Raw genomic sequence first — 25,150 nt, forward strand, 5'->3', positions numbered from 1 at the left:
TCAGTATTTTTGCAATGCAAAAAAAAAGAGCTATATTTTGTTATAAAGCATGTTCAAGAAATAACACTTATCAAGATAATTTAGTTTCAATTCTGTTTTAAGTTGAATAATTTAATACATAAAAACATGCATATTCCTTATAAATTTAATAAAGTAATAAATATACTTACTAAAAGTGAGAATGCATTGGTTATTACTTGCTTATAAATAATAGAGATCTAAAATTATTTAAATTCTATAGCTTCATTCAATCTACACACACATTTGTACTTTCTGGTATCTTATCATAATACCTCTTCATACACATGTACCCATTTTTATATGCTTCTAACTGTATTGATTTACAAACAAAAAATCCCATGGGACAAAAATAATCCCATGGGACAAAATAATATCCAATGGGACAAAAATAATCCCATGGGACACAAAAAAAATCCCATGGGATTTCATGAAATCCCATGGGATAATGAAGAATCCCATGGGATAAAAAAAATCCCGTGATTTTTAAATTGAAACTAAAAGTTTATTTTATCAAAAATTGTAAAATAAAATGCATTTCATTAAGTCCCATGCAAATATGCATTCAATGGTTACTTACATGACATGGTAGGTTGAAGAAAAAGCGGGGCAAGATTTGCAATTCAGTGTTTTGCAAATTTAAATTGTCTTGTGTTATGAGCGAGTGATTAAAAATTCGTAATTTCCCGCAACGTGCCGGGAAATTAAAATGTCGCGTGAAGACTCCCACGCTTACCATGCTTACCATGTTTACCATGTTTACAGTTGTTATTCATATTGTTGATCAATCAAATACTTGTTGATTTACGAATGTCATTCATATTTTAAAAGATTATTTGGTAGTGTATCAACTAATCATAATGGTAGTGATATCGATCGCAATGACTTGATGACTGGAGGGGAGGTCCTTGATGATGTAGTTGATGTTGGGAGAATTTAGGGTGTTTAATTTAATTTTTATGGTTTTATTCCTGGGAGAAACAGATTCTCACTCATTTCTTTCGGGAATAAAAGGATTTCTCCACTCTTGATTGTTAAATTTCAGATTCTACAATTATTAATTTGTAAAATACTTCTAACTCTGAAAGTCGTAGTTTTTCACTATCTTTCTTTGTTGAAAGTCTTAAATCAGTGATTTATACGGGTTATATACAAATTAAAACACGTTCCTTTTAAAATCGACACGATCGACACGGTTACAACGAACGCACTAACATTTGACGAATGAAGAATAAACATGTTACTCATGAGTGATTTTTCAGCGGAAGATCAAGGGGTTGGTATGAAAACAGGACGGGCATTTTCCGATATATTTTTGGCTATAACTTTTGTATTATTTAATGACTTTCAAAAAATTAAAAGGATTTCTAAAGAAGAATAAAAGTGCTTTTAAATGATTTAAAGTTTTTTTTCTTGTAAAATATCGAATAATAAAGCGAAAATCTTGATAGAACAAAAAAAAAAAATCGCGTTGAAAAGGTGCCCCCCCCTTTGATGAATAAAGTTCATTATTCATAAGATGTGTCATTTAAAGTCAAATAATGTTTACTTATTCGTAAAGCTTATACTAATATGTACATTTTAATATAAAAATTATTTCATTTTGAGCCAGTTAAAGTGGAAAAATCTTGACAGGACGGACTTGTTCTGATACATGATTTGTGTCGTTTTTTACGGGGGTAAGGTAAGAAAACATTAAATATTTGGATTTTAAAATCACAAATCCTTAACATATTCTTAAAGTTTAAACGTTTTGGTATATTTTGTTGCACGGTGTATATGCTTTTGAAACATGTTCAGAAATTAATTCAAAATCTCACAGGACGAACTTTTTCTAACAGGAAATTTCCAATTTGGTATCGGATGTGGGAACAAACAATGTTATTTTTTTTCTCTAAGTGATAAATGTCTGTCAAAAAAGTTTTGCATATTCATAAAACATGTATTAAACGGTATATTGTGATATAAAAATATTTAATTTTGAGAAAGTTAAAGGGGAAATATCTTGACAGGACGAACTCTTTCTCTTACGTAATTTGTGTAGTTTTTTACGGGAGTGTGGTAACAAAACATAAAATATTTGAAATATACCTAAGTCTGTCAAAAATATTTATCGGATTCTTAAAGCTTTTAATTGTGCTAGTCATTTTAATTTATAGATATTTAAAATTAATTTAGAGATAAATCCAAAATCATTACAGGACGAACTTTTTTTCGGGGTGAAATATCTTCATTTACCGACATAATTAGACCTATAACATTAATATAATGGAACAGATATGCATTCCTTTCTGTTATTGAGCTAATTTGTGTTACCAGTTAATCAAAGTGACATTATGTTATAAAAGATTAACCGAACATAACAGTGTCTGTTAATGTATTTTGATGTATTTGTTACTTAGGGTATCCCACACAATATGACTTTTGGTACTTTTAATCCGTGGGAAAACATGGCCGCCGTTACTATAAACAGAACATAGGAGTCAGTAGGCAGTTTTTGCAAATAACTTAAAATTTGTAGGGGTTGTATTGTTCAGCATCATAAGACAGACTAATTCCGAAATTTTCGAAATGAATTCTCCCAACGTACAGAAATTAATTTAAAAAAAAAAGTAGTATCAGATCAGCCATGCGACATTCGTCCTCATTAACACTAAGTCAAATTTTGGTATGTTTGTCCATGAGGTCAAAAGTCAAGTTCAAATGTCAACCACTCTAGTACGTGACGCCTCGCCTTAATGAAATATAGTCACATACCAAATATCAGATGTCTAAGTAAAAAGACAAAATAATTATGGCCCAGACGAAATTTTGTATGGTATTTGGCCAAACTTTTGTATGTCATTTGACTTTGGAGTCAGAGGTCAAGGTCAAATGTCTTCCTATCTAGAACATTACACTCTACCTTAATAACATTTACTTGCATACTAAATCTCATATATTTGGGAAAAAAGACAAAAAAAAAAACGGTATGGCCAAGACAAACTTTTGTATGGTATTTTGCCATAATTTTTGTTATTTGTTATTTGACCTTTTGGTCAGATGTCAAGGTCAAAGGTCATCTACCTAAAACATTACTCTGCCTTGGTGTGATATACTTAAATGCCAAAGATCATATATCAAAGTAAAAGACCAAAAAAGTATTGGCAAAGAGAAAATTACACATCACATTTTGCCAAAGATTTGTATGTATTTGACCTTAAGGTTAAAGGTCAAGGTCAAATGTCATCTACTCTGGTACGCAACACTCAACCCTGAAAGGATATACCAACAGACCAAATATTAGAAGTATAGGTCAAAAGACAAAAACGTTATGGTCTGGACAGTGTTAGTATGAACAGCGTTAAGAAGAAGAAAAGTCTTTAAGGTTGGTGATTCGGGTCCAGATGAGCAAAAAACAAAGATAGATTACATATTTTTATTTTTTATAAGTTTCAGCGGAGAGGTCTTGCTACACATCCTTGCATACATTTGGATAATATCTCCTTTCTAGTGCTGGCAAACGGGTCTGAACAAAGCATATTTTCGTATTTCAAAATGTCAAAAATTAAGAATTTTGGTTGCTATGGTAAATAGATCTAAACCAATAAGATTGCTTTGTACTTTATTGTAAATTGTTTTCTTTAAGACACACTTCATTAATATTATTATGTAGTTTGACAAATTTCCACCATTAGATACATAAAATAACATTCAAATTGTGATGTTTTTGTGATTTATTGAGCCCTTAATTGGTGGTTGCTAAGGATCGGTCGTTGCTATGGTAACGGTTAAAATATTTTTCATTTTTTTCATTTTATTTATTGTTTTTCCATTCTATCCAACTGATTTAAAGTCAATTAGGATAAAACATCTGACATCGATAAATCACTCACTGCATGATTTTTAGGCGAACTGCTACTTGAGTAAGTGCTATACCGTTAATTAATGGGAAAGAAAATTCCGATTTCTTTCCTTGTAACATAGGTGTCAGACAAAGAGAACACTTGTCACCTATACTCTTTTCAATATATGTCAATAATTTAGAAGCCTTTTTCAAGAACCATAACATTCATGGATGAATCTTTTAACCGAAGAAATTGAAACTGAACTCTCTCATTTTTTTAAAATCTTTTCACTGTATTATTTTCCGACGACATGGTGTTACTATCAGAATCAGAATCCGATCTACAAAAACAACTTGATGCACTTTATGACTATTGCACATTGTGGAAACTTAAAGTTAATGTTAGCAAAATAAAATTCTTGTTTTTTTTTTCAAAAGGCAAGAAGTCTAAAGTTTTAATGTTCAATGATGTATCTCTTGATACGTTTGATAGTTTCAATTATTTAGGAATATTGTTGTCAAGAACAGGTAGCTTTTCAAAAGCGAAAAAGGCAAACGTAGAAAAGGCAAATCGAACCATATACTAGGCAGATATCCATTGGAAATAAAAATTAAACCGAGGGTCATGAACTTTTGGCTTAAACTAGTTACTGGAAAAATTTGAAAAGCTACCTGCAATTTTACATAACTTTGCTCTTAAAAATATGGCGAAAGAATATTCCGGATACAAAAGATTAAATCACTACTGGATGAGTGTGGTTTGTCTTTTGTTTTGAACGAACAACAGGAACATAATGCATCTTGGATATTTTTGACAATTAAGCAAAGCCTTTTAGACCAATTTCAACAGTCCGGGAGCCCAAAAGTGAAAAACTCACCTGAACGTCTGAATCATAAATTGTACAAAGAAGATTTTGGAATTGAAAATTATTTCAGAATTTTAGATGACAAAAATATTATTACTCTTTGTAGATTTAGAACCTTCCCATTGAAAGTGGGCGTTGGCAAAATATTAGTAGAGAATATAGAAAATGTCATTTATGTAATTCGGGAGATATTTGGGGATGAGTTCCATTATTTGTTTAAGTGCACAACGTTTGATAGTGACAGAAAAAATCCTTCTCGCAGAAAAATTTGTTAAAAGATCAAATATTATTAAATTTAAAGCTTTGATGAATAGCTCACCACCTTCTGTTTTCAGTAATTTATGTAAACTTATGCGACAAATTACACAGATGTTGTCCCAAGAGTAGTTTATGTATATAGAAATTCATCATGAATGTGCCTTGATACTATTTCTTCCAATACATGTGCACTAACTTCTTATGCATACTATGTATCTATGCAAATTGTATTGAATTTGTTCTCTGTACCGTAGTACTATGGTATTTGAGTAATACAATATACATAGCATAGATCTGCACAAGATTTGTGTCTCCAAACACTACAGCTCTTAACTCCACTTTTATAGTTACAACCTACCATGTACTAAATACAATGGGCCTTACCACAATTACAATTCATTTCTACAGTTGCAGTTTTTTTGTTATTTTACCATACCTTCTTGACCCATTAGTGATTCCGGAAACATCCATAACTCTCCCTTTTCCAAACATGAAATTAAATGGTCTCTCATTTATTTTTCTTCGTGCTGTATATGAATACCCCAGTAAAACCACTTATACAGAATTCAACCGTGTTTCTAGTCGCATATAAACCACAATCAACTGAATTATATCGTGTATGAATTTCTGGGATTTTGACGATTTTTGTCATCTGTTTGGACTGATGTTACCCAACGGTGCTTACCTGTATGGTGCATTTGTGCTGATTTGCTTGACACTTTTTGCAAATTTTTTGTGCGATGACCATTTTTGTTTTTCAAGGCAAACATTAGTGCCAGGCAAGTGTCTTAAACATCCGATTTCTGTGGAAACATTTTTGTTAAAATTGAATGCATGTCTTAAAGTTCCTACTCAAGAGTATGCTTTGTGTTAAAATGTCTGCCTGGATATGTTTTTCGTTGTAATCGAGTTTCCTTCTTTCATCTATACATGTACGTGTTTCATTCAGAGTGTCATCTTCCTGGATTGTCTCTAAATTAAATTGTAACTTTTTTCTTGATACCGGAGTAGATTTACTTGTTCTCTTTCTACAGTATTTGCTAGTAGGTGAAGACTGACAACGTTTATTTTTCAACAGGTTCATACCCTCTGGGGAGTTTTGCTGTTAGGATATAGAAGCATGTTGTTGTAGATGACCTGATTCATTGGGAACTGTTGTAACACAATACTTACCACTTCTACCTTGAACAATAAAGGCACCCTGAGTGGGTACAGGAGTGATTAGGTTATTGTCTATTACATACCTGCATGTTCATGTTGACTACTTACTGCTGGTGGGAATTGATGATTCTGGGAGGAGAGACAACTTTTTCCTGTATGTGCAATGTGTCTGATAAATTTTCCTCAGCCTTACATGCCATTTTTCATCCCCCAACTCATGCTTCGCTTGATTTAAGGAAGGCCATTCATAGACTTGAGGCTCTTTTTCATGTATTCTATTATGTCGAAGGTGCAATAATTCTATTAGGAATAACTGATCGTCACTCGAAATAGCTGCTCTAGAAAACTAGGTGATACATGTAGTTACCTGTGCTAGACAAGCCTCTAAGAATCACATAGTTTTCAAAGTTTTGTAAAAAGTGGTAACCGAGAACAAGCATGTTAACAGGCAAGTTCCTGCCATTCATTCTCTTGTTTCAAAGCAACATTATAGCTCTGATAATTTTTTGTCATACCATAGTATGGATCATAGAGTCCATCAAATTGGCCCAAAAATTCATTTACCTGCATGATTAATTATGAATCAGATGATTAGAGATAGTTAATCCAATTTAGGCAGATTACAAAGAACATTTATATGTAATTCGACCCGACAAGATTTCTGCTCATAAAACTACTGGTGTGATTAAGATTCTATATAGAAAAATACCTCCAAATTCTATTTCATCTACATAAATTTTCATAAAATATATATATTAAAGTTCTAAGCCTAATTATGTCGATAAATGAAGATTTAGTCTTGTCAAGAGGTTGGATTAAACTCTAAATCAATTTGAAATGACAAAAAGCACTTTTATTCTCCTGTAGAAATCATTTTAAATTTTTGAATGCCATTAAATAAAACAAAAGTTATAGCCAAAAATGTGTCGGAAAATGCCCGTCCTGTTTTTATACCAACACCTCGATCTTCCGGTGAAAAATCACTCATGAGTAACATGTTTATTCTTCATTCGTCAAATGTTAGTGCGTTCTTTGTAATTGTGTCGATCGTGTCGATTTTAAATGAAACGTGTTTTAATTTATATATAACCTGTATAAATCACTGATTTAAGACTTTCAACGAAGAAAGATAGTGAAAAACTACGACTTTCAGGGTTAGAAGTATTTTAAAAATTAATAATTGTTGAAATGTAAAAGAAAGACGTGACAGAAAAAGAAACGACATTAAGCAAAGAAAGATACGTACAAACTGCAAGTTACAGTGCTAAAAAATGCATTTCACGAATTAACATTTAAACAATCTTTGATTAACACAGAAAGAAAATACAGAGAACGAATAAGCAAGTAACATAGTTAAAAGAAACGCGTGAACATATTTATGGCGGATTTCCTCTTCCATAGTCTTAAGCCTGACAGCCTGTGCACATATATACACAGGCAATGAGTCTTCATTCGGTACACGTAGAATGTACATGTTTATTTAACGAGTTTTGTGTCGTAGGGCCGATCATCGGCTTAAACTAGACTACTAGTTCCTTTCAGTGCCAGAGGGCCAATGCAGTCGGCTACGTCAAAAACGTGTTTCGTAGCAAGGCCTTCATGGCCTTTGTGACGACGAAGCGTGACATTGAAGAGGCAAAAAGTGGGTAGTCTATAATATACAGGAAAGTTTTGGTAGTTCACCAATCAATTTATTAATCAATAGACCCTTTTGTGCTAACGTTAGGGTAGTCGATGAGCATGCGTAGAGCATGCTCAATATACACTTCTGCGAGGAAAATTCTTTTGTTCTACCCAAGCTCTCTACCTCGCGGAAGTGTATATTGAGCATGCTCACCAACTTACCACAAAAGGATCTATTATATTTTTTTTACTTTAATTTACTTTGCTGGATGACTGGCTGGCCTAACGTCGACATATTTTTCTCTGATGCTGTTACATGTACTGGTTATCATGATAATTAAAACATTTTAAGGTAAAATATCATCGTTATGAAATGCTAATTAATATACCCTTTAGGGCTAGACAAGAAATTGCCACCAACTACAAAAACTGTGTCTTGATCTTCAGTGTTCGCCTGAAAAAAAGGGCACAATCGGTTTTATCTTAAATGATAAGGAAATTGAATCGATTGTATCATGCATTTGTAATGTGATAATTTTAAAATCTGTCAAATACTTTCCCAATTTGTTAGCTATTCCACCCCACCCACCCCCCCCCAAAAAAAAATGGTGTAATGGGTAGGACTCGCCATGCATGTATCATGTCTGTCTTCCAATTTGTTTTGTATTGTTTGCGCTAGTCCTCTTATACTGCATCATATGTGGATGTATGTACAATGTATTAAAATTACTATCATAATATATGCCTGCAAAAGGGAGATATTTCGATAAAAGGGTTCATACATTTTAAAGCTCATAGTTGATATTCCTCCTAAGTCTTTCAATGAATGGAAATACAACTACATGACTGGATAAAACTAACTAAAGTATAATATTATTTTCACATGTATCAGGTGCATAGAATTGTTCATGAAATCATTTTTGTCAGATGTTACTCAGTGAATCTTTACCTCACCTGGCCGTAGCAAGGTGCGCTATTGCCATCACTTGGCATCCGTCGTCGTGGTCGTTAACAATTTCTTCAAACATCTTCTCCTCTGAAATTACTCTATAGATTTGCATGAAACTTATACTGATTGTTTCTAAGAGTATCCTGCACTAAATAACGGTTTGGATTTTTGATCGATGGAAAAAAATGGCCGCTGTTACTAAATAAAGAACATAGAGGCCTGACAGCAGATTTTTGCATATATCTCCCAAGCAGTTAGGTTTAGCCAAATTCTGATATAAAAAGTAAATTATTCAGCATGATGAGAACTATCAGTGGTCAAATTTTGGTGAAAATCTTTTGACCCATGTTGGAGTTATTGCCCTTTTGGACGTTTTGCTATTTTTGATGTTATTACTATAAAAAATCTTCTCCTCAGAAACTACTATACAAAATTCAATGAAAGTTGGTGTTCTTGTTTTTTAAGGTATCCTTAATAAAATGACCGTTTGGATTTTTGATCAGTCAAATAGGGATAAGAGAGTAGTTTTGTGCATATATCTCCAAAACCCTTAGGTTTTACTAAATTTTGACATGGGTAATTTGGTGAAAAACGCATTTTGGCAGACCCATCGAAATTTTTTTAAGCACATCTGACATTCGGTCGGACACAAGATGATGACTTGTCTGACCGAACGACAATTTGTCTGACCGAAAAAACTCTGAACAATTTATCGACACGCTAACGTTTTTGATGTGGGTGGGAATCTCCAAGTACATTTTATTATCAAGCTGATTTTAAAACTACTGGGTATGGGCTCTTGAATTTGTTAATTTGTCACCATTATTCATTTTGGCTAGAGTGTATCTGATGAGTCTTCATAAATGAAACATGTGTACTTTGTTTTGAGTTCTTTGTATTATATATTGTTTATTTTTTAAATTTAGTATTGTTATTAAATTATAAAATCTATTCTCAATCTCTGGCATAAAACATAATCATTTCAAAATTCAACATTTCATCTTGATAGTCAAAACATTCACTGTCTTCATAATCATCATCATTGTCAAATGAAAATTTGTTTTATCAGATGTTCAATTATTAATCTTTATCAATTTCGATGTAAAAGAAATATACTTTATTATTTTTTTCATTATTATTTTGACAATATAATGACCGCATGTTTCACATATAAACGAGTAGCGAGACAACGGAAGAGACGATATATCAAAGGACGAAATGACGTGTAGCGAATGAACCGGAAGTTACATATTATTGTTTACAATCAAATTGATTGACTATCTCGCTAGACTGTAGACTAATTCACGTAATTATTAAAACGTTCTAGTTTTATTATTCACAAAAACCACTTCAGTTTTGAGAAAATCTTCTTTAACGTAAGAAAAAAACATCGGACACCCGGGCCGACAAGCAACGTGTATTTACCGGACCCGGGACAATTTTACCGGACAGGTCCGACTGTCCGGCAGGTTTCGATGGGTCTGTTTTGGTGTTATTGCCCTGTTTTTGGACGTTTGATCGGTTAAAGAACATAGCCATTGTTACTAAAAATAGAACATAGGGGTCGGACAGTAGTTTTTTACATATCTCCAAAACCTTTAGGTTTAGCTAATATCTTTCAATTGCTGAAATGATCCTTATTATAAGGCCTACAAAAGTCTCCCGGGATCAAAATTGTCAAACGACTCCATGTAAGAGTTATTGCCCTTGAAAGGCAAAAAAAGTATGTTTTAGCAGTTTTCAGCCAATATCTTGAATACTATAATTGATAGAATGAAACTTTCAGTTGATGAAATGATCTTTATGATAAGTTCTACCAAGATCTTCATGGAGTCAGAATTGTCGACAACTCCTTGTTAGAGTTTTGCCCTTGAAAGGCAAACATTTAACCAGGTGAGTGATTCAGGCTCCTGGAAGCCTCTTGTTAGGTTTTTTTTTCGAAAATAAAATTACATGCACAATAGAAATCAAAAGTCTACCACAAAAAAAAAAATTAGCTGGAGTGTGTTAGATTTAAGATTCTTTTATTTATTTATTTATTTATTTTTCAAAAAGTCCTTTCCTTTCGACAGTTTCGTTTGCTTTTTGTTTATTTACGTTCACATTTTGTAATTGATTTTAATGTTAAATGATTAACTTAGCTGCGCTGTCAGTATTTTCAGACTTCTCATCAAGGGAAAAGCAATTTAAAAAAATGGTATTCTGAAACAAGTGCGTGGTATTCATTCCACCCTCCTGGTACCTCTTATCGGAGGCAGCATTGTAACGTCATACAATTGTTTCTCGACGAAACGTTATAGAACAACAACTCGGAAAACATTTTTGAAAATACGTCTGGCACTCTCTTGCAGTAAACTCTGGCGGTCAAAGATGAAATGGGTGCTTAATATAACAAGAAGAAATGGAAAACCGAGGCCTATTTGTGGGGTTTTCATTTGTTCACACAGTAGCTGGTAGCAGGGGTTGGGTAGAAACACAATGGGTAGCATGGGTGTGCCGTTTCTGACTGGTAATTGCCCATTCATTTAAAAGAAATCTATTTATAGCAAGGTAAAAAGTAGGCTATTATTTGGAAAATGATTGGCTAACGATACAACAGCAATTTTTTTCAAGTTTAAAAAAATTTCGAATCAAAAGAATTCTTGAAAACCCTCACTGAATGCAATTATACCGAGAAAATGCAGCGTATAAGATATATGAACCAGTGATTAAGGTCTATTTTCTACTTTTTTTTTTAAAAATTGAATGGGTTAAAAAAGATTACATGTAAAAGTTAACAAGTAGTATTTCTGTTGATGATCGATGTTAGTTATTATTTTTATCTTTTTATTTGAACACAAATTTTAAGCACGCAAATTTAATAATAATGTACCCTACGAGTCGGTCATGTGCCACCCGCCCTTACATATCTGTATCATTTCTTTAATTATTTAAGGATTAATTTCAATTGGTGGTTAGATTATGAGATATAAACGACTTTTGATCGGTTTACGCTGCAATATTAACCGACCCATAATCTAACCAACAAGAGACAATATTTCAAATTGATAATCCAGAATTATTCCGGAATAATACAGCCCCACAGGACAAAAACTGGCAAGCTCCGAAACAGCGTCTGACGCTTGAAATTCACTCAAGGTGCTGCAGCCAGCGTTATCCGCTGCGTGGAGCTTGTCTAAAACGTTGTTAGTCTTCCAAAAAAGATCATGATCGACACTAATTTTCTTTTTGTAAAAAGTAAGAGCTTTTTTGGTTTATAGAATTGATTTTGATTACTTCAAATCAACCAACAATAATTCCCGCGGCACTCTTGCTCTTCGTTAAGTGACATGCCATTTTACCCCAAATAGTCTTTACCAGAAGTGGGGAAAAAATTGTAAATTAATGAATTATTTCCAAACTATGAAGATCGTCTTTGGCAAATAATTAGAAAAAAAATACCAGGAAACAAAAATAAAATCACAATGTTTTGTTTTTTTATAATATGAAATTAGCATTTTTTTTTCGCGGATCAATATTGTTAAAGTCCTGGTATGCATGCTTATGGTATATTTGGATACCCAAATGAAGTAGTTTCGTGGTTAGGGGGCGTGGCCAAATACCAAGTTAGGTAATACGAAATGGACAATGTTACTCGATAACGCTGAACTATTCGGAATTTCACTGATTTAACTGCAAAAATCAGCGCAAACCGACCAGAAGTACTTTATATACTATAATCTTTCGACCAATTGAAAATAATCCTTAATTATAATTGTCTCCTCAGAATGAAATGCAATCATGACGTCATTGAAAATAGAAGAGCTGAATTATCTACGACTGATCCGTCTTGTGAATGGAGTAGCTGCGGGGGCAGTGAGAGTAAAATTCGACCAGATTTTCCCTCCATTAACATTGGCGACAACGCTACTTCAGAACCAGAAAAAAATAAACCCTCCAGATCCAAAAAAACGTCCTCGCTGGCTAACTTCCTCCCAGATCACCAAACTGTTCCCTACTAGTGGTAAGTTAAAAGTAGCAGTCAATTTTAAATAAATTTCTGTAAATGTACTAATTTTCACTATTTTCGCGGTGAACAGAACACTGAAAAAAACAGTATCCGCGAAATTAATTTGATCTCTGTATAACGCTAATCAATCTTTGAAACCGCGAAAATTAATACCTGCATATATATTGACTAGACAGATTCTGCAAAAATTAGCAACCTCGAAAGTTAATCAATATCAGTATCAATAAGTTTAGAATAGTCTTGTTTTCACAAAAATCGTTAGTGTAAAATATGTCGTAAGTTTTGACGTCACAAAAAGTCTAATGTGTTATATTATGACATCATAACTTACGACTAGTTTTAAACCTAAGTGTCAGTCTCTGTAAGAATCAGGCAGTGAGTGAAACATGGTATGAAAAAAAAAACATCAATTTGAAAGTGCAATTTGACTATTTGCATCATCAGAAATAAGAAAAAATCTATATTTTCTACATCATGTTGGTGCATTGAGTTTTAATATAATTGAAATGCACTGAAAATGAATATTTCAAGGGCAGATAATTCTCTCAAAAGCCTCATTTTTCTTAGGTCTCACTATCCACTTCCGGGTCAATTGGCCACCTCCCTATGAAGTACCAAAAACACACTGATTCTAGAACCATGCATTGTAAGTGCATTATTTGTGTATACCCTGATCAAAAGAAGTCAAAATAAAGCTGAGAATGTGTAATTTAAAATCATATATGTAATTTACTACAAAAGTGTAAGAATATTGTTTACATGTGTTAGTACTTTGTATCCATGCCGTCAGTTAGCAAAAAAGTTAAAAATGTGGATTTTTTCAGTATTATTTATTCAAGTCAATTTTGTGAAGAATTTCTACAATCATCGTACCATTAGCATAATGATTTTGAAAGCCATATCTTCCAAGCAATTGTATGCAACTTTAAAATGTTATTTGTCCCGGGAATTCACACAGTGAAACTTAAAAAAATACTTTTTTAACATGTAAAGTAATGAAAATGTTATAAGTGCTTAGTGAGACCTTACAATCTGTTGAAAAATTTCTGCCCCAAGCCAGTGATGTAGAGATCAAATAATGGTCTTTCCACATAGAGAAAGCATCCTTGAGTGAAATTATATTGTCAGATCGGTGGGGTTTCGACATGCATGTTTCTGATTCTTACAAATACTTTAGTCATAAACAGCTGTAGTTTACATACAACAAAACAGGACTACAATAATAAAGCCGAATTTCCTATGAAACATATTATAATATATCTGATTGCTACTTCATAGCATGAGAGATAAATTTATTAATTACAGAATTCTTTCACATATCACACACTAGTTGTTCATAACAAAACGCGGAAGGTTTTTTAACCTAATAAATAAGACTGACCCGAAACTTCGGTATAGAGAACATTTTTAAACAAAATGTGTCTCATCCTCATTGTTTTTGTTGTTGTTGTTGTTTTTTGTTTTGTTTGTTTTGTTTTTGTTTTTGTTTTTTTTTCAAAATGAACACTTTAATGTAATAATTAGTTATGATTTCCTTTCGGCTTTGTAAGCCTTTTTAATATTTTATAACTAAAGATGTCTTTCTTGGGAGTTGCAAGATTTTAATTTTATATGTAACAGCTAAAAGGTTGACCAATGTTCTGTTTTTCGAATATTTTAAAACAACACTATTTACAGGATCAGTTGTGACCTCAAGTGAGTTTGACTTGACTTTGATGATAGCGTTGATTCGAAACCTTCCATCCAGTGTCATTCCACCACGTAATGGCTACGACATACTTCCGGCGCCAACAGAAATATCAGATGGCGATGATCTCGCTCGAATAAAATTCTATAGGAATATGTTCGCACATCCACAGAAGGGAGAAGTTGACACGGTTGATTTCAATTCATACTGGCTGGACATTTCAGCAGTAAGCTTCTGATTTCAGTTTTACTGAATATCAAGTTGGTGTTCACAATGTTCCATGTATCGTATTGATAGCACAGACAGTGTTCACATTCTATATATCTTGTGTACATTGTAGCTCAGTGCATGAGGTACAGACCCGGGTTTCATAAAAAAAATCGCCAAAAGACCTTTTTGTGTAAAGTTGATGAGTTGACGAGCATGATCACCATACACTTCCGTGAGGAAGGGCTTGGGTAGAACAAAATTTTCCCCGCAGAATTGTATATTGAGGATGCTCATTAAGCATGCTGATCGAATATCCGACAGTCAGCACAAATGGGCTATTGAGATTTCCTCAAATCCTTCAGTTTTTCTTCTAATCTTCAATTGCAAGGAAAATCTCAATTGGCGATTCTTAATAAAACCGAACTCAAAACACGTAACACGTCACTGAATAAAACGTTGATTGCTAACAATTCACAGCATATTCATTACATACCTTACCATTTATCAAACCAAACTGGTATAAAAGAGTAATCAAGGGAACCAAGGTTATAGCGGTAATCAAAAGAATGTAATCCAGGAACAAAGACCAGACATGGAAAACAGACATACACAACAAAGAACATAAAGTAACTAAAATCATATATACAAAGTAACAAAAGCAAATGAGCAACTCGGACTCCACTAAAACTGAGAGCATGGACCAGGTGCACCGGTAGGGTAAGCGTCCTCTGCTTTTCTAGAAACACCCGCCGAGTTGCTCACAAAAAGTCAAGTCCGGGGTAGACAAACGAGGAAAGAAAAACTATGACCCGTGGAATAAATCAGTTTTCATGGTGCAGATGGATACACCATAACGATCAACGAGTTGATGATGACGACCATAAAACTACTGTAGTGATGAATATAAAAAATACAATATTAATATTAACGTATTATTGACTAACGTTCGAATATTTGCCTAAATATGATCAAAATTGTCAATACAATTCATGATATAAAAGTGCGCCAATACGGAACTTAGCCGTCCAATACTCGATATGGCCGACACCAATACGGCTTAATTAAGCATCCAATAAGACATATTGGCTTGGTTAAAGACGTTTTGGACTATTAAGTCAGTTAAGGTATAATTGCGTAAGGTTTTCAATATTGGCTGAGTTATTGGTCCTTGGCTACCAATATTGCATTTTGGCAACACCTCGGACCAAAATTTAAGCCAATATGGATAACCTTACGCAATAATACAATATTATTTACAGTGAAACTTGTCTTAATCAAACATCTGAGACTGTACAGTTTGTTGAGTATACATAGGTTCAAAATACATAAAAAAAAAACTTTAAAAATGAAATATAGAGTGGAATTTTACGCCTGATACATCGAATTCATCGACCAACAGCCACTGAGCTGATCTGTAGTACTGTTTAAAAGGTTTTTTTTTGTTTCCAGGCTATTGTAAGGTTAGGGGGTCAATCTTTTAAGCTAATTTGTGATAATTTAGCCAAAGAGATGCTTGACCGAAATATTATTCAAGAATTTCGGAGTGAGTTAAATGAGATGAGGAGTGATATTCAGGAATCTGAAAAGGTCTCAAAAGGTAAAAAGCAATAATCTGTTTCTCTTTGTCTGAAAACTTTCATATCTGATCAGTGCTAAGGTTCTGCTTGTCTAAACAATAACGAATATTTAGGCTAAGTTTTCTAAGTGCAACCTCAGAAAATATACTTATCTTTCCCTGTTAACAGCTTTGTATTAATCGGTTTTGTTTTTGTTTAGATAAATTCTTATGATATTAGGTAGAAATAAACTATTATGATTTTAATAAAAAATTTCATATCTGCAGATGACTTGATTAAACCCTTCCAAACTCTGATTTAAATCGGGAATTTTAGGAGCTAAAAAAAAATCAAATCCAGGTTTGTTTTATATCGAGAGCTTTCTGTGATCTTTTACCATTCATTATAACCCTTGTTGTCCATCTACATGCGTTAACGATAGGTACAGTGGTCACCCCAAGTTGTTCGGCTAAGATATCCTGGCAACCCCCATAATGAGCCCATTTTTCCCAACTCCACATTTTCAAGATCTCTTACTCCGCCACTGACTAAGGTATACACCTGTGATATGAAACCCCTTTTTGTTGGAAAATATTGGCAAAAGTGAGCAAATGATAGTCTAGACTCCCTTTTCTGTTAAATAAATCTCTGTATTAGAATCTGGCAGAAACTTATGATTAGTGATTAATGCATTTCTTATTCCCAAATATCTTTTGACTGAAAATCCTCAGTAGACCTCATAGAAACTGTATTCAAAAATAAAAGTGCAAAGTTAGTTGCTCATTGATAATAACACTTAAAATTTAGTTCAATTCTACTACAAAAAAGGGGGGAATTTCCCACTGGAATTTTTACACTATAACCTGTCAAAAAAATATTTCACGGTGTACAGAAATGAAAATATGAAGAGTTGTTTTTAGGACGAAAGGGGTCTTATCTTATGATACCATATGATGATTCCCCTCCCCCGCCTGGATTTTTAGAAAGAACCATACTTAATTTCTGGACCTGCCTCTTTATCTAGGTACAAGCGTATTGTACTTGTCTTATAATTGTCTATTTTCAATTCATCGTGGACGCACGATATCTGCTTTTACTGTAATTTTAAAATATCTTTAAAATAAATGTATCCTGTCATTGAATTAACATGTATATAATTGGGTTTAACATTGATTTGTTAATACATTTATTTCAGAGGAAAAGAAGAAGAAGCTGAAGGGTAGGTGAAAAATTATATTGAAAAGCGTAAATAAAATATGTTTAGGGCCCGGTTTCAAAACAATATCAATTTAAGTTTTTCTTTATTATTTCACCAATTTTAATTTTACCAATCAGATCACTTGAAATAGTAGAGTTAAGAAAATAGTCAAGAATTTCACCAAATCGTCCTCAGCTGAAACTTGACACACGGACTTAAAAATACTGTCGTGCGTAATAACGGCTGTTTGTCCGTCACACATTGTTAAACTTTTATCTCCACATTTCACAACAGATTTACATTGTAAACACAACTTATATCAAAAGTTACTACTACAAATATCTTGGACAAAGTCGAAAATCCATGTATCCGGCAGAAGTTTTTAAGTGTTGTCTCCCTTAGAAATTGTAATTTCCTCAAAACTAGTTTTTAATGCTCCAATCGAATATGGATACTATTTATAGCTTATATTACGATGGTAAATTTCTCGTGTTATGTATATATGATTTATTAATATAAATTCAAGACTATTAAGACTAAGTTTTGACCATAAGTTTTTGAATGATTACTTCCCATTTTAACAGAAAGATATGCCTAGGATAGTATGCTATTGTTTTATCAATGCTGATATGTGCAATTTTACGCTGAATTATTAGTTAAGACAATAAAACAAATGCATGAAATTAAATGTATATTAGAATATAAAATAGCGAGGCATCAAAATAAAAAGAAAACTCATAGACAAGATCCATTTGCGATCTAAGCGTGAAAGCAGGAAAAATCGACAATCTACATACACAATGTAGATAACATAACAGAATAAAAATAAAATACGAAATACAGTAACATATAAAAACCGGAGACAAATGAAACATGAAAAAACACAAAAAACAAAGAACCCCCCGAAAAAAAACAAAACAAAAACAAACAAAAACAAAAACAAAAAATTGGTGCTTTGACCGTGTAAACATTTTTTGATCAAACAGTGGCACAGATCATATAACCAATTGACGTCAAGTTCGATGGGTTTCAATTTAGTAAAACGTGAAATTTTGTCTCATATGTTTTAATGTTGGTGTGATTTTTACTTTTACTATCGGTTGGGGAAAATTAAGTAGCTTACTTCTAGACAGATCATAATTTTTTATCTCCAAAATCAATTCAAATGTTTCTTAAATAAGTAACTTTCATATACATATACCCGTATTTTTTTCATTAGGCTATAAAAGATGTCGAAACGACATTTCTATGGGTATTATGTTATTGACATGTCCGTCCGTCCGTTCTTAAACCCTCTTTTTGTCATCGCACCTCCACTCAAACAATTGAACAGAACTTTACGATACTTGTTCTGTAGTAAGGACACTATATGTAAACGATCAAAGTATGTGCGAGTAATGTCCCTTCTTTTAAGTTCCCAGAAGGACATGACTCAAGCATATTATCATCAAAACTCCTCTTAACTGTATCTATTGAACAAAATTTACCGAAACTTGTTCTATAGTGAGCTGCAATATACAGTTGTGCTTATTACCTTGATATTTTGATCAATCGAAATACGCAAGAGTTATGTCCCTTTAAACTTAGTTGCACCAGAAGCACGTGACTTACGCATCTTGCCATTGCAACTTCTCCTAAACTACGTAACAGAATTTCATAAAACATTGGTTGTAGTAAGGACACATTACGAAAGTGTGCATACTATCAGGGAATTTGATAATTCAAATTTCATAGGAGTTGTGTCCCATTGAACATAGTTACCATAAGAACAAATTTCCTAAATTATCTCACTTCTAACTCAAATACGCTGCAAATGAAAATTGTCAGTAAAGAAAATTAAATCTTTAAATGAAGGAAATATGCTAAAAAAGCGATGATCGATGTGATTATTCAAAGTATTGCATATTTTAACCTATTTTTTAATGTTCGTCCTCGGCAGATGGTTAAGTCGTACCGTATTTTGCCTTATGACGTTACGCACTTACGTGGAGAGATGGTTAACTTCTGTTTTAAATTTCGTTTATTTAAGAAAATAGGGAAAGTGAGTTTTATAAAAACTTTTATATAAGGGTCTGAAAAATTCCCAACGATGTTAGAACTGTCAAATTTGCGAAGCACATTTTTGATCGTTCCCTCCGCGGGACTCGAACTCGTACCGCTGTGACATCTATGGCAACACCGCCTGCACTAAGTCCAGCGCCCTAGATCACTCGGCCAGCTAGGCTATATAAAAATAAAGCTTTCGCTGGCCGGGTCGTTCCTCCTCGTAGGATTAATCTAGGGCTGTAACTTAGTACACGATGTATGGTAGTACGGGACAGTTCATCTAGGTGTTATTATGTAGGATAGAAGATCAAATTAATGATGCATGTCACAACAAATCAATATTATACAATTATAGAAACTCAATTTTCCTCATGAAAATATATCTATCTGTTGTAGATGATACGCAAATCTTAGTAGAGACACAAGCTATCCAAAAAACCTTTGTTGAAACTAAGATAATTGAAGATGGAATACGATGTTTACTTGAGAAAGGTGTTGTTGTTTTAGTGGGACCATCTGGAAGTGGTAAAACACGGAACGGCCTCCATCTTCTACGAAAGTTTAAGGACGAAAATCCGGAAGTGGAAATTGTACAACTCGAACAGTTGGGGGGTTTCCAGGACTTAATTGAGACTGCTGATAGTGTGTTGGTATTTCTTGACGATATTTTTGGTAGGACGAATTGCATTTACAATGAAAATTTGGACTTTAAAGTTTTGGAAAATGTGCTTTCATATGTCAAAAGAGGAAATGTTAAATTAATCTTGACTACAAGGGATACGGTTAAAAATCAATGCGAACGACTTTTTTCATCTCACAAATTGTTCTCGCAGGAAAATATTATTGACTTAGCTTGTCCGTCTTATCGATTAACCGTTGACGACAAGGCAAATCTTCTTATTAAATATTTTCAACATAGATTTGAAAACTCAAACATTTCTCGCGAAGAAGGGTTCCAAGATTCAGACGGCAACTGTAGAATAACACTAGATGATGCAGAAGCCATAATTCAAACTGAAACTCTGTTAGGGTTCCCTCAAACGGTTTACATGTTCATAAATAATGACAATTACTTACAACTCGGTAGATGGTTCTTCAAACGACCCTCAAAGCAGATGATAAATGAAATCAGTTCAATCAGGCAAAAGGGACATCTTGAGAAACTTTTCAGGATTCAATATGCGATACTAGCCTTGGTATGTTTTGGTGGAAACAAAATTAATACCTCCCTATCGAAGAATTCGGACATTGTTAAGGAGATAATTAAGGAAATTTATGGTATTGATGACGTTATTACACCTGCGATTATTGTTGATACTGTGAAACAACTTGAACAAGTGTACCTAATTGTCGTCCCAGGTGAACCAAGTTACACTTTCCAACATCAGGTTATTCTGGAAAGTGTACTTCTGTCAATTTCAGAGTTGGATATGAAGAAAATCATACCCTTTCTCGACTTAACAACAATTTACGAGATGGTCCGTGGTCAATTCTATGTTATGAACGAGGGAGAATGTGTGCTGAAAGTTCCCGTCGATTGCTATAAGGCTCTAGCAAAACAAGTAGGGATAATCTATTACGATATTTCAGATCTAGAAACTAGGCGAAAAATATTAGATTGTTTGTATAGAGCAGGATTGTTTTCTTCTTGTGGCGATATATTTGTCAAATATTGTCTTGATCAATATTTGGAACACCGCGAATGTGACATCGCTGATTTGGTTTTTTAACAGGATCTTAACACTTCTATCCGACAGTTACACATGCAAGAGTATACAAATCTGCCAGTTTCTTTTCTTCAGCATTTTGCTCAACACCCCAAACCGCCGGATTTACTTTTAGTCACCCTTGAGTTCATCAATAAAATTCTGAAAAATAAGGAATTTACTCATGGAGAGAAGAGAGCATGTAAGGCTGCATTGATACAGTCGATTTACTCACTTAGTTGCTATGGAAACGAAGATTTGATGGAGACTTTTTTTGACATTGCTATTAAGGCGGGAATAGTGGTATCTGATGATCAAATTTACGTCTCAAGAACATGGGACAACGACACAGATATCATTTTTGCACACGAATGCATTTGTCAAGCCCTATTGGCAGGAAATGTCCCTGTTGCTGAATATATAATATCGAATCACACAAGCGAACGATTTGATCCTATCGAAGTAGTAGGATGTGTGAATTCTACGACAACTGTTACAGCTACCAATAACGTTTTCTTATGGTTGATCTCAAAAATTGATAATAAGGATCGCAAAATTAATCTGATAAGGCAATCCATAAAATGTGGTACGGACAAGGTACTAAAATTGGAATGGTATCAACCATACTTAGGCATAAAGGAAAAAGAAGAATTGTGCAAATTCTGCATAAGTTGCAGACGTTTTGAATTTATTGAATGGATCATTAACACAGGGGACATACTCGAAAGTCCACGAAATGAAATCTTAATACAATTATTACCAGATACTGTTAAGGAGCTTCTACTTTCGGTCACTTACGGGAACAATAAATTACAGGCAGAGGAAGAGGTTTGCAAATTACTAGACCATTTTGCGATTGATAGAGGGAGGTATGTAGTTCAGATGAGCGCCAGAGGAGGTTGTCATAATTTTGAAGTTGTTAAATGGTTCATTGGTAAATATCCTGATGACGAATATCCTGTGGCAACTATTTTGAACCACGCATGTCGTTTTGCCGATAAGGATATGGTGGACTGGATTCTCACTACTTTGGATAATAAACTTTTGAACTTTGATGCTGCTACAGTAAGTGCCATTTCAGGATCTTTAGGGGATTCAAATGAGTCGAATTACAACGAAGACGAAGATGCAAAACGATTACCTATTGTGGAAATGTTATGGAAAAGCATCACGACTGACTCATTACTTGATGTACCAATGTTGGCAAAAACGGCTTGTCAAAACAAAAGATTTCTGATATTAACATGGATTCTGAGAACTATAGGGCATGGAAACATTGCAATTGATGTTTGCAACGAAATTGTAAATTTGTCCTTTAAGTTTGGATATTTTGAAGCTAGTGAATTCCTTTTGAAAAAAGTGATTTCGCCTCTCAACGCTAGTGAGTTCTTCCTTTTACTAGTTGTGGACTATAACTTTTCAACTTGCACCTTGAAGAATCCAGAAGCTTTGCCTAGTTCTCATCCTTTTTTGTTACATTACAATAAATTGAAACGCCGAGAAGCTGTTCAAGAGCAGAAGAGAAAAGAACTGACCTTATATTTTCTGAGAGAATATGACAATAACATCCTTAATCTTGGAGAAGTCATGAGACGATGCTTACATAAAACGTCCTGTACTACTGTGGAGCTTCTGTTAAAGCATTGCAGTCATTCGTATTTCAACATGCAAGACGTCCTTGACAAATTCTGTCACCACGCTCAAGTAAAAATTGTAAGAGAGATACTTCAAGAATAGAAATACAAACACTTAGACAAAAACACTGCCATGATAGCAGCATGTTCTGTCGAGAGTTTTGGTCCTGATGACAAAATTGAAGATCGGTTGTCTGTATTGAGAATGCTTTGGAAATGCGGCAAACAACACAATGTTAAATTCGATCTTAATGCAGTTATAATTGCATCATTGCGATTTCCTGAGTTAAAAGTTGTTAACTGGATTCTTGAGAACTTTGGTAATACAAAACAGATTGTGTCGAGAATGACAGAGATTTGCTGCCGGGAAGCATACATTGATCTACTTAAGTATATAACCTACAATTATGGAAAAAGTTATGACACTGACAATTTGATGTGTGAGGTTTGTAGTATTGAAAGTCATTATCCTAACATATTTCGTGGAGACTGTTCGGTGGAACGGGTTGCCATTGTTAATTTTTTGCTGAAAATTTTCGGCCATTTTGCGTTTAAAAACAATATTGCGAAAGCTATGAAAATGGCATTTGAAAACAAATCCTTTGAAATCATATTGTGTTTTCTTGAACACGGGTTGAATGGTAATGTGGATATAAAAGAATTAATGAAAAACGCTTGTAGTCATGGAAAATTGAAACTAGTAAGTTGGCTTTGTACACACCATTCGGAAGGGGAATTAGGCATAGCAGAAGCCTTCATCAGTGCTTGTCATGATATCAAGTATTCTGAGAGAGATGGACTCGACTGTATCATTTTTCTCTCGAAACGATTTGAGAATCTGACACTTCCGGTAACGGAGGGATATAAAAGAGCAACAGAATCAAATAACAGACAAATAGCAGAATGGATTCAATCCAATTATTGTGATGTTGTAAAAGACACACAAATCCGTACCGTTGCGTCCCCCGATGTAATCGATACTCCATACTCGATCATCAAACCTGAAACTACTCCAGAAAGTAGTATCAAGTTGGGCATACCATACTTACTGCCACAAATGTCGTCTGGCAATAAATCTAACGACAACGGTGCATCAGTAGATCGTAGAGATGGACAAGACTTCAATTTTCTTCAAAAAGAATTGGATATTCGGTCGGTCTATACCTGTACTCCACAGGATGTCGGAGGTGCTTCCGAAGTGTCAGATCCATCCGTGGTAAGTCGAAGTTCATCTCCAGATTATTACTTTGAAAACAGTTTAGAGACTGAGGTATAATAAAAGTGGCTCAATTTGCAGACACCATTTGCACATCGTAAACATATGGAATTCTTTGACTATAGCATTTAAGAAGTTGCCCTAGGCTTACGGACAAGACTCTTAAAATCAGTGGCATGTTTGTATTATATTCAATTTCACAAAAGCTTGTCAAGCATTTATTTGAAACAAAATATTTATGTCCGTTATTGCAGAGAATATATTTCCTTGGTTCCAAGAAATATCACTGTATCAAGGTTATATAAGGGAAACCACCGGCTTTTCATATATGTCATAGAAATCAAATACACTTCTTGTATATGGGAAATTGTATTTCATTAAAACATCCATACCTTCTCAGTTTCAGTCTTGAATGCCATTTAATTTTTTTAAAAGATACCTTCGCCAGAGAAATTAAATGTTCCGATGTTTGTATCCATATGTGGCCGTTGTTTCTTAAAAAAGAATCAAGAATAATCATTGTCAAAGTCATAGATAAAAACTCTCAAGTTCATGCAAAACAACGAAACCGAGAAAATATCTATCATGCCAACAGCAGAACTAAATCAAAGGGCATACGATTCAAATAGCTACAGTCATATTACAGTGAAATCTTCCTGTATCGAACCCTGAAAAACCCAAAATCCCTTTAAAGACCCTTAAATCAATTTAAATGCGTTTTTACCATTGCTGAATTAAAAAACCTGTCCATACCGAATCAATTTTAATGCACGAAATTAGTTCGGTTTAGGCTGGTTTCACTACTTTGAAGCATGAACGAGATTCACTGATAGATAAAGTGCCTTTTGTAGAATCCTCTATATATCAACAAACTCTCAATCAGTGCTTTAAAAGTAGTAGATGATGGCGGGAAAATATCGGCTTTCGGGTAATCCAGGGTTCGGTACAGAAAGATTTCACTGTAATATGACTGTAGGTACACACAGGAAATGTAATATAAAGTCCATGATACAGTAGTAGAACATATGAATGGGGATGGTTTTTTTTTTTCAGCTCCTGCTGCACCCCGAAACAATTTTTAACGAAAATTGAATCCCACCCTCCGATTCGAATACCTTCAGATTGGCGGTCAAAATGTGGAGTATAAGTGATATAATTACGATTTGTTGGTTTTTATTCGAATAATG

The 25,150-nt window shown here is 33.8% G+C and overlaps 1 protein-coding gene across 1 annotated transcript; it reads left to right on the top strand.

The window, feature by feature from the left end:
* The first annotated feature begins 12,230 nt into the window (after window positions 1–12,230).
* Window positions 12,231–24,362, top strand: LOC148605773 (uncharacterized). The gene is given in 5 exon segments (XM_088549683.1): window positions 12,231–12,704; window positions 14,388–14,623; window positions 16,057–16,204; window positions 17,359–17,382; window positions 19,804–24,362. Coding segments are annotated over 5 exon segments (4,851 nt in total). The 5' UTR covers window positions 12,231–12,481; the 3' UTR covers window positions 24,024–24,362.
* Window positions 24,363–25,150: the final 788 nt, after the last annotated feature.

The sequence above is a fragment of the Perna viridis genome, chromosome 10 (genome assembly GCF_037379345.1).
Source record: "Perna viridis isolate PV_CMFRI_1.1 ecotype Kerala chromosome 10, ASM3737934v1, whole genome shotgun sequence".
NCBI lineage: Eukaryota > Metazoa > Mollusca > Bivalvia > Mytilida > Mytilidae > Perna > Perna viridis.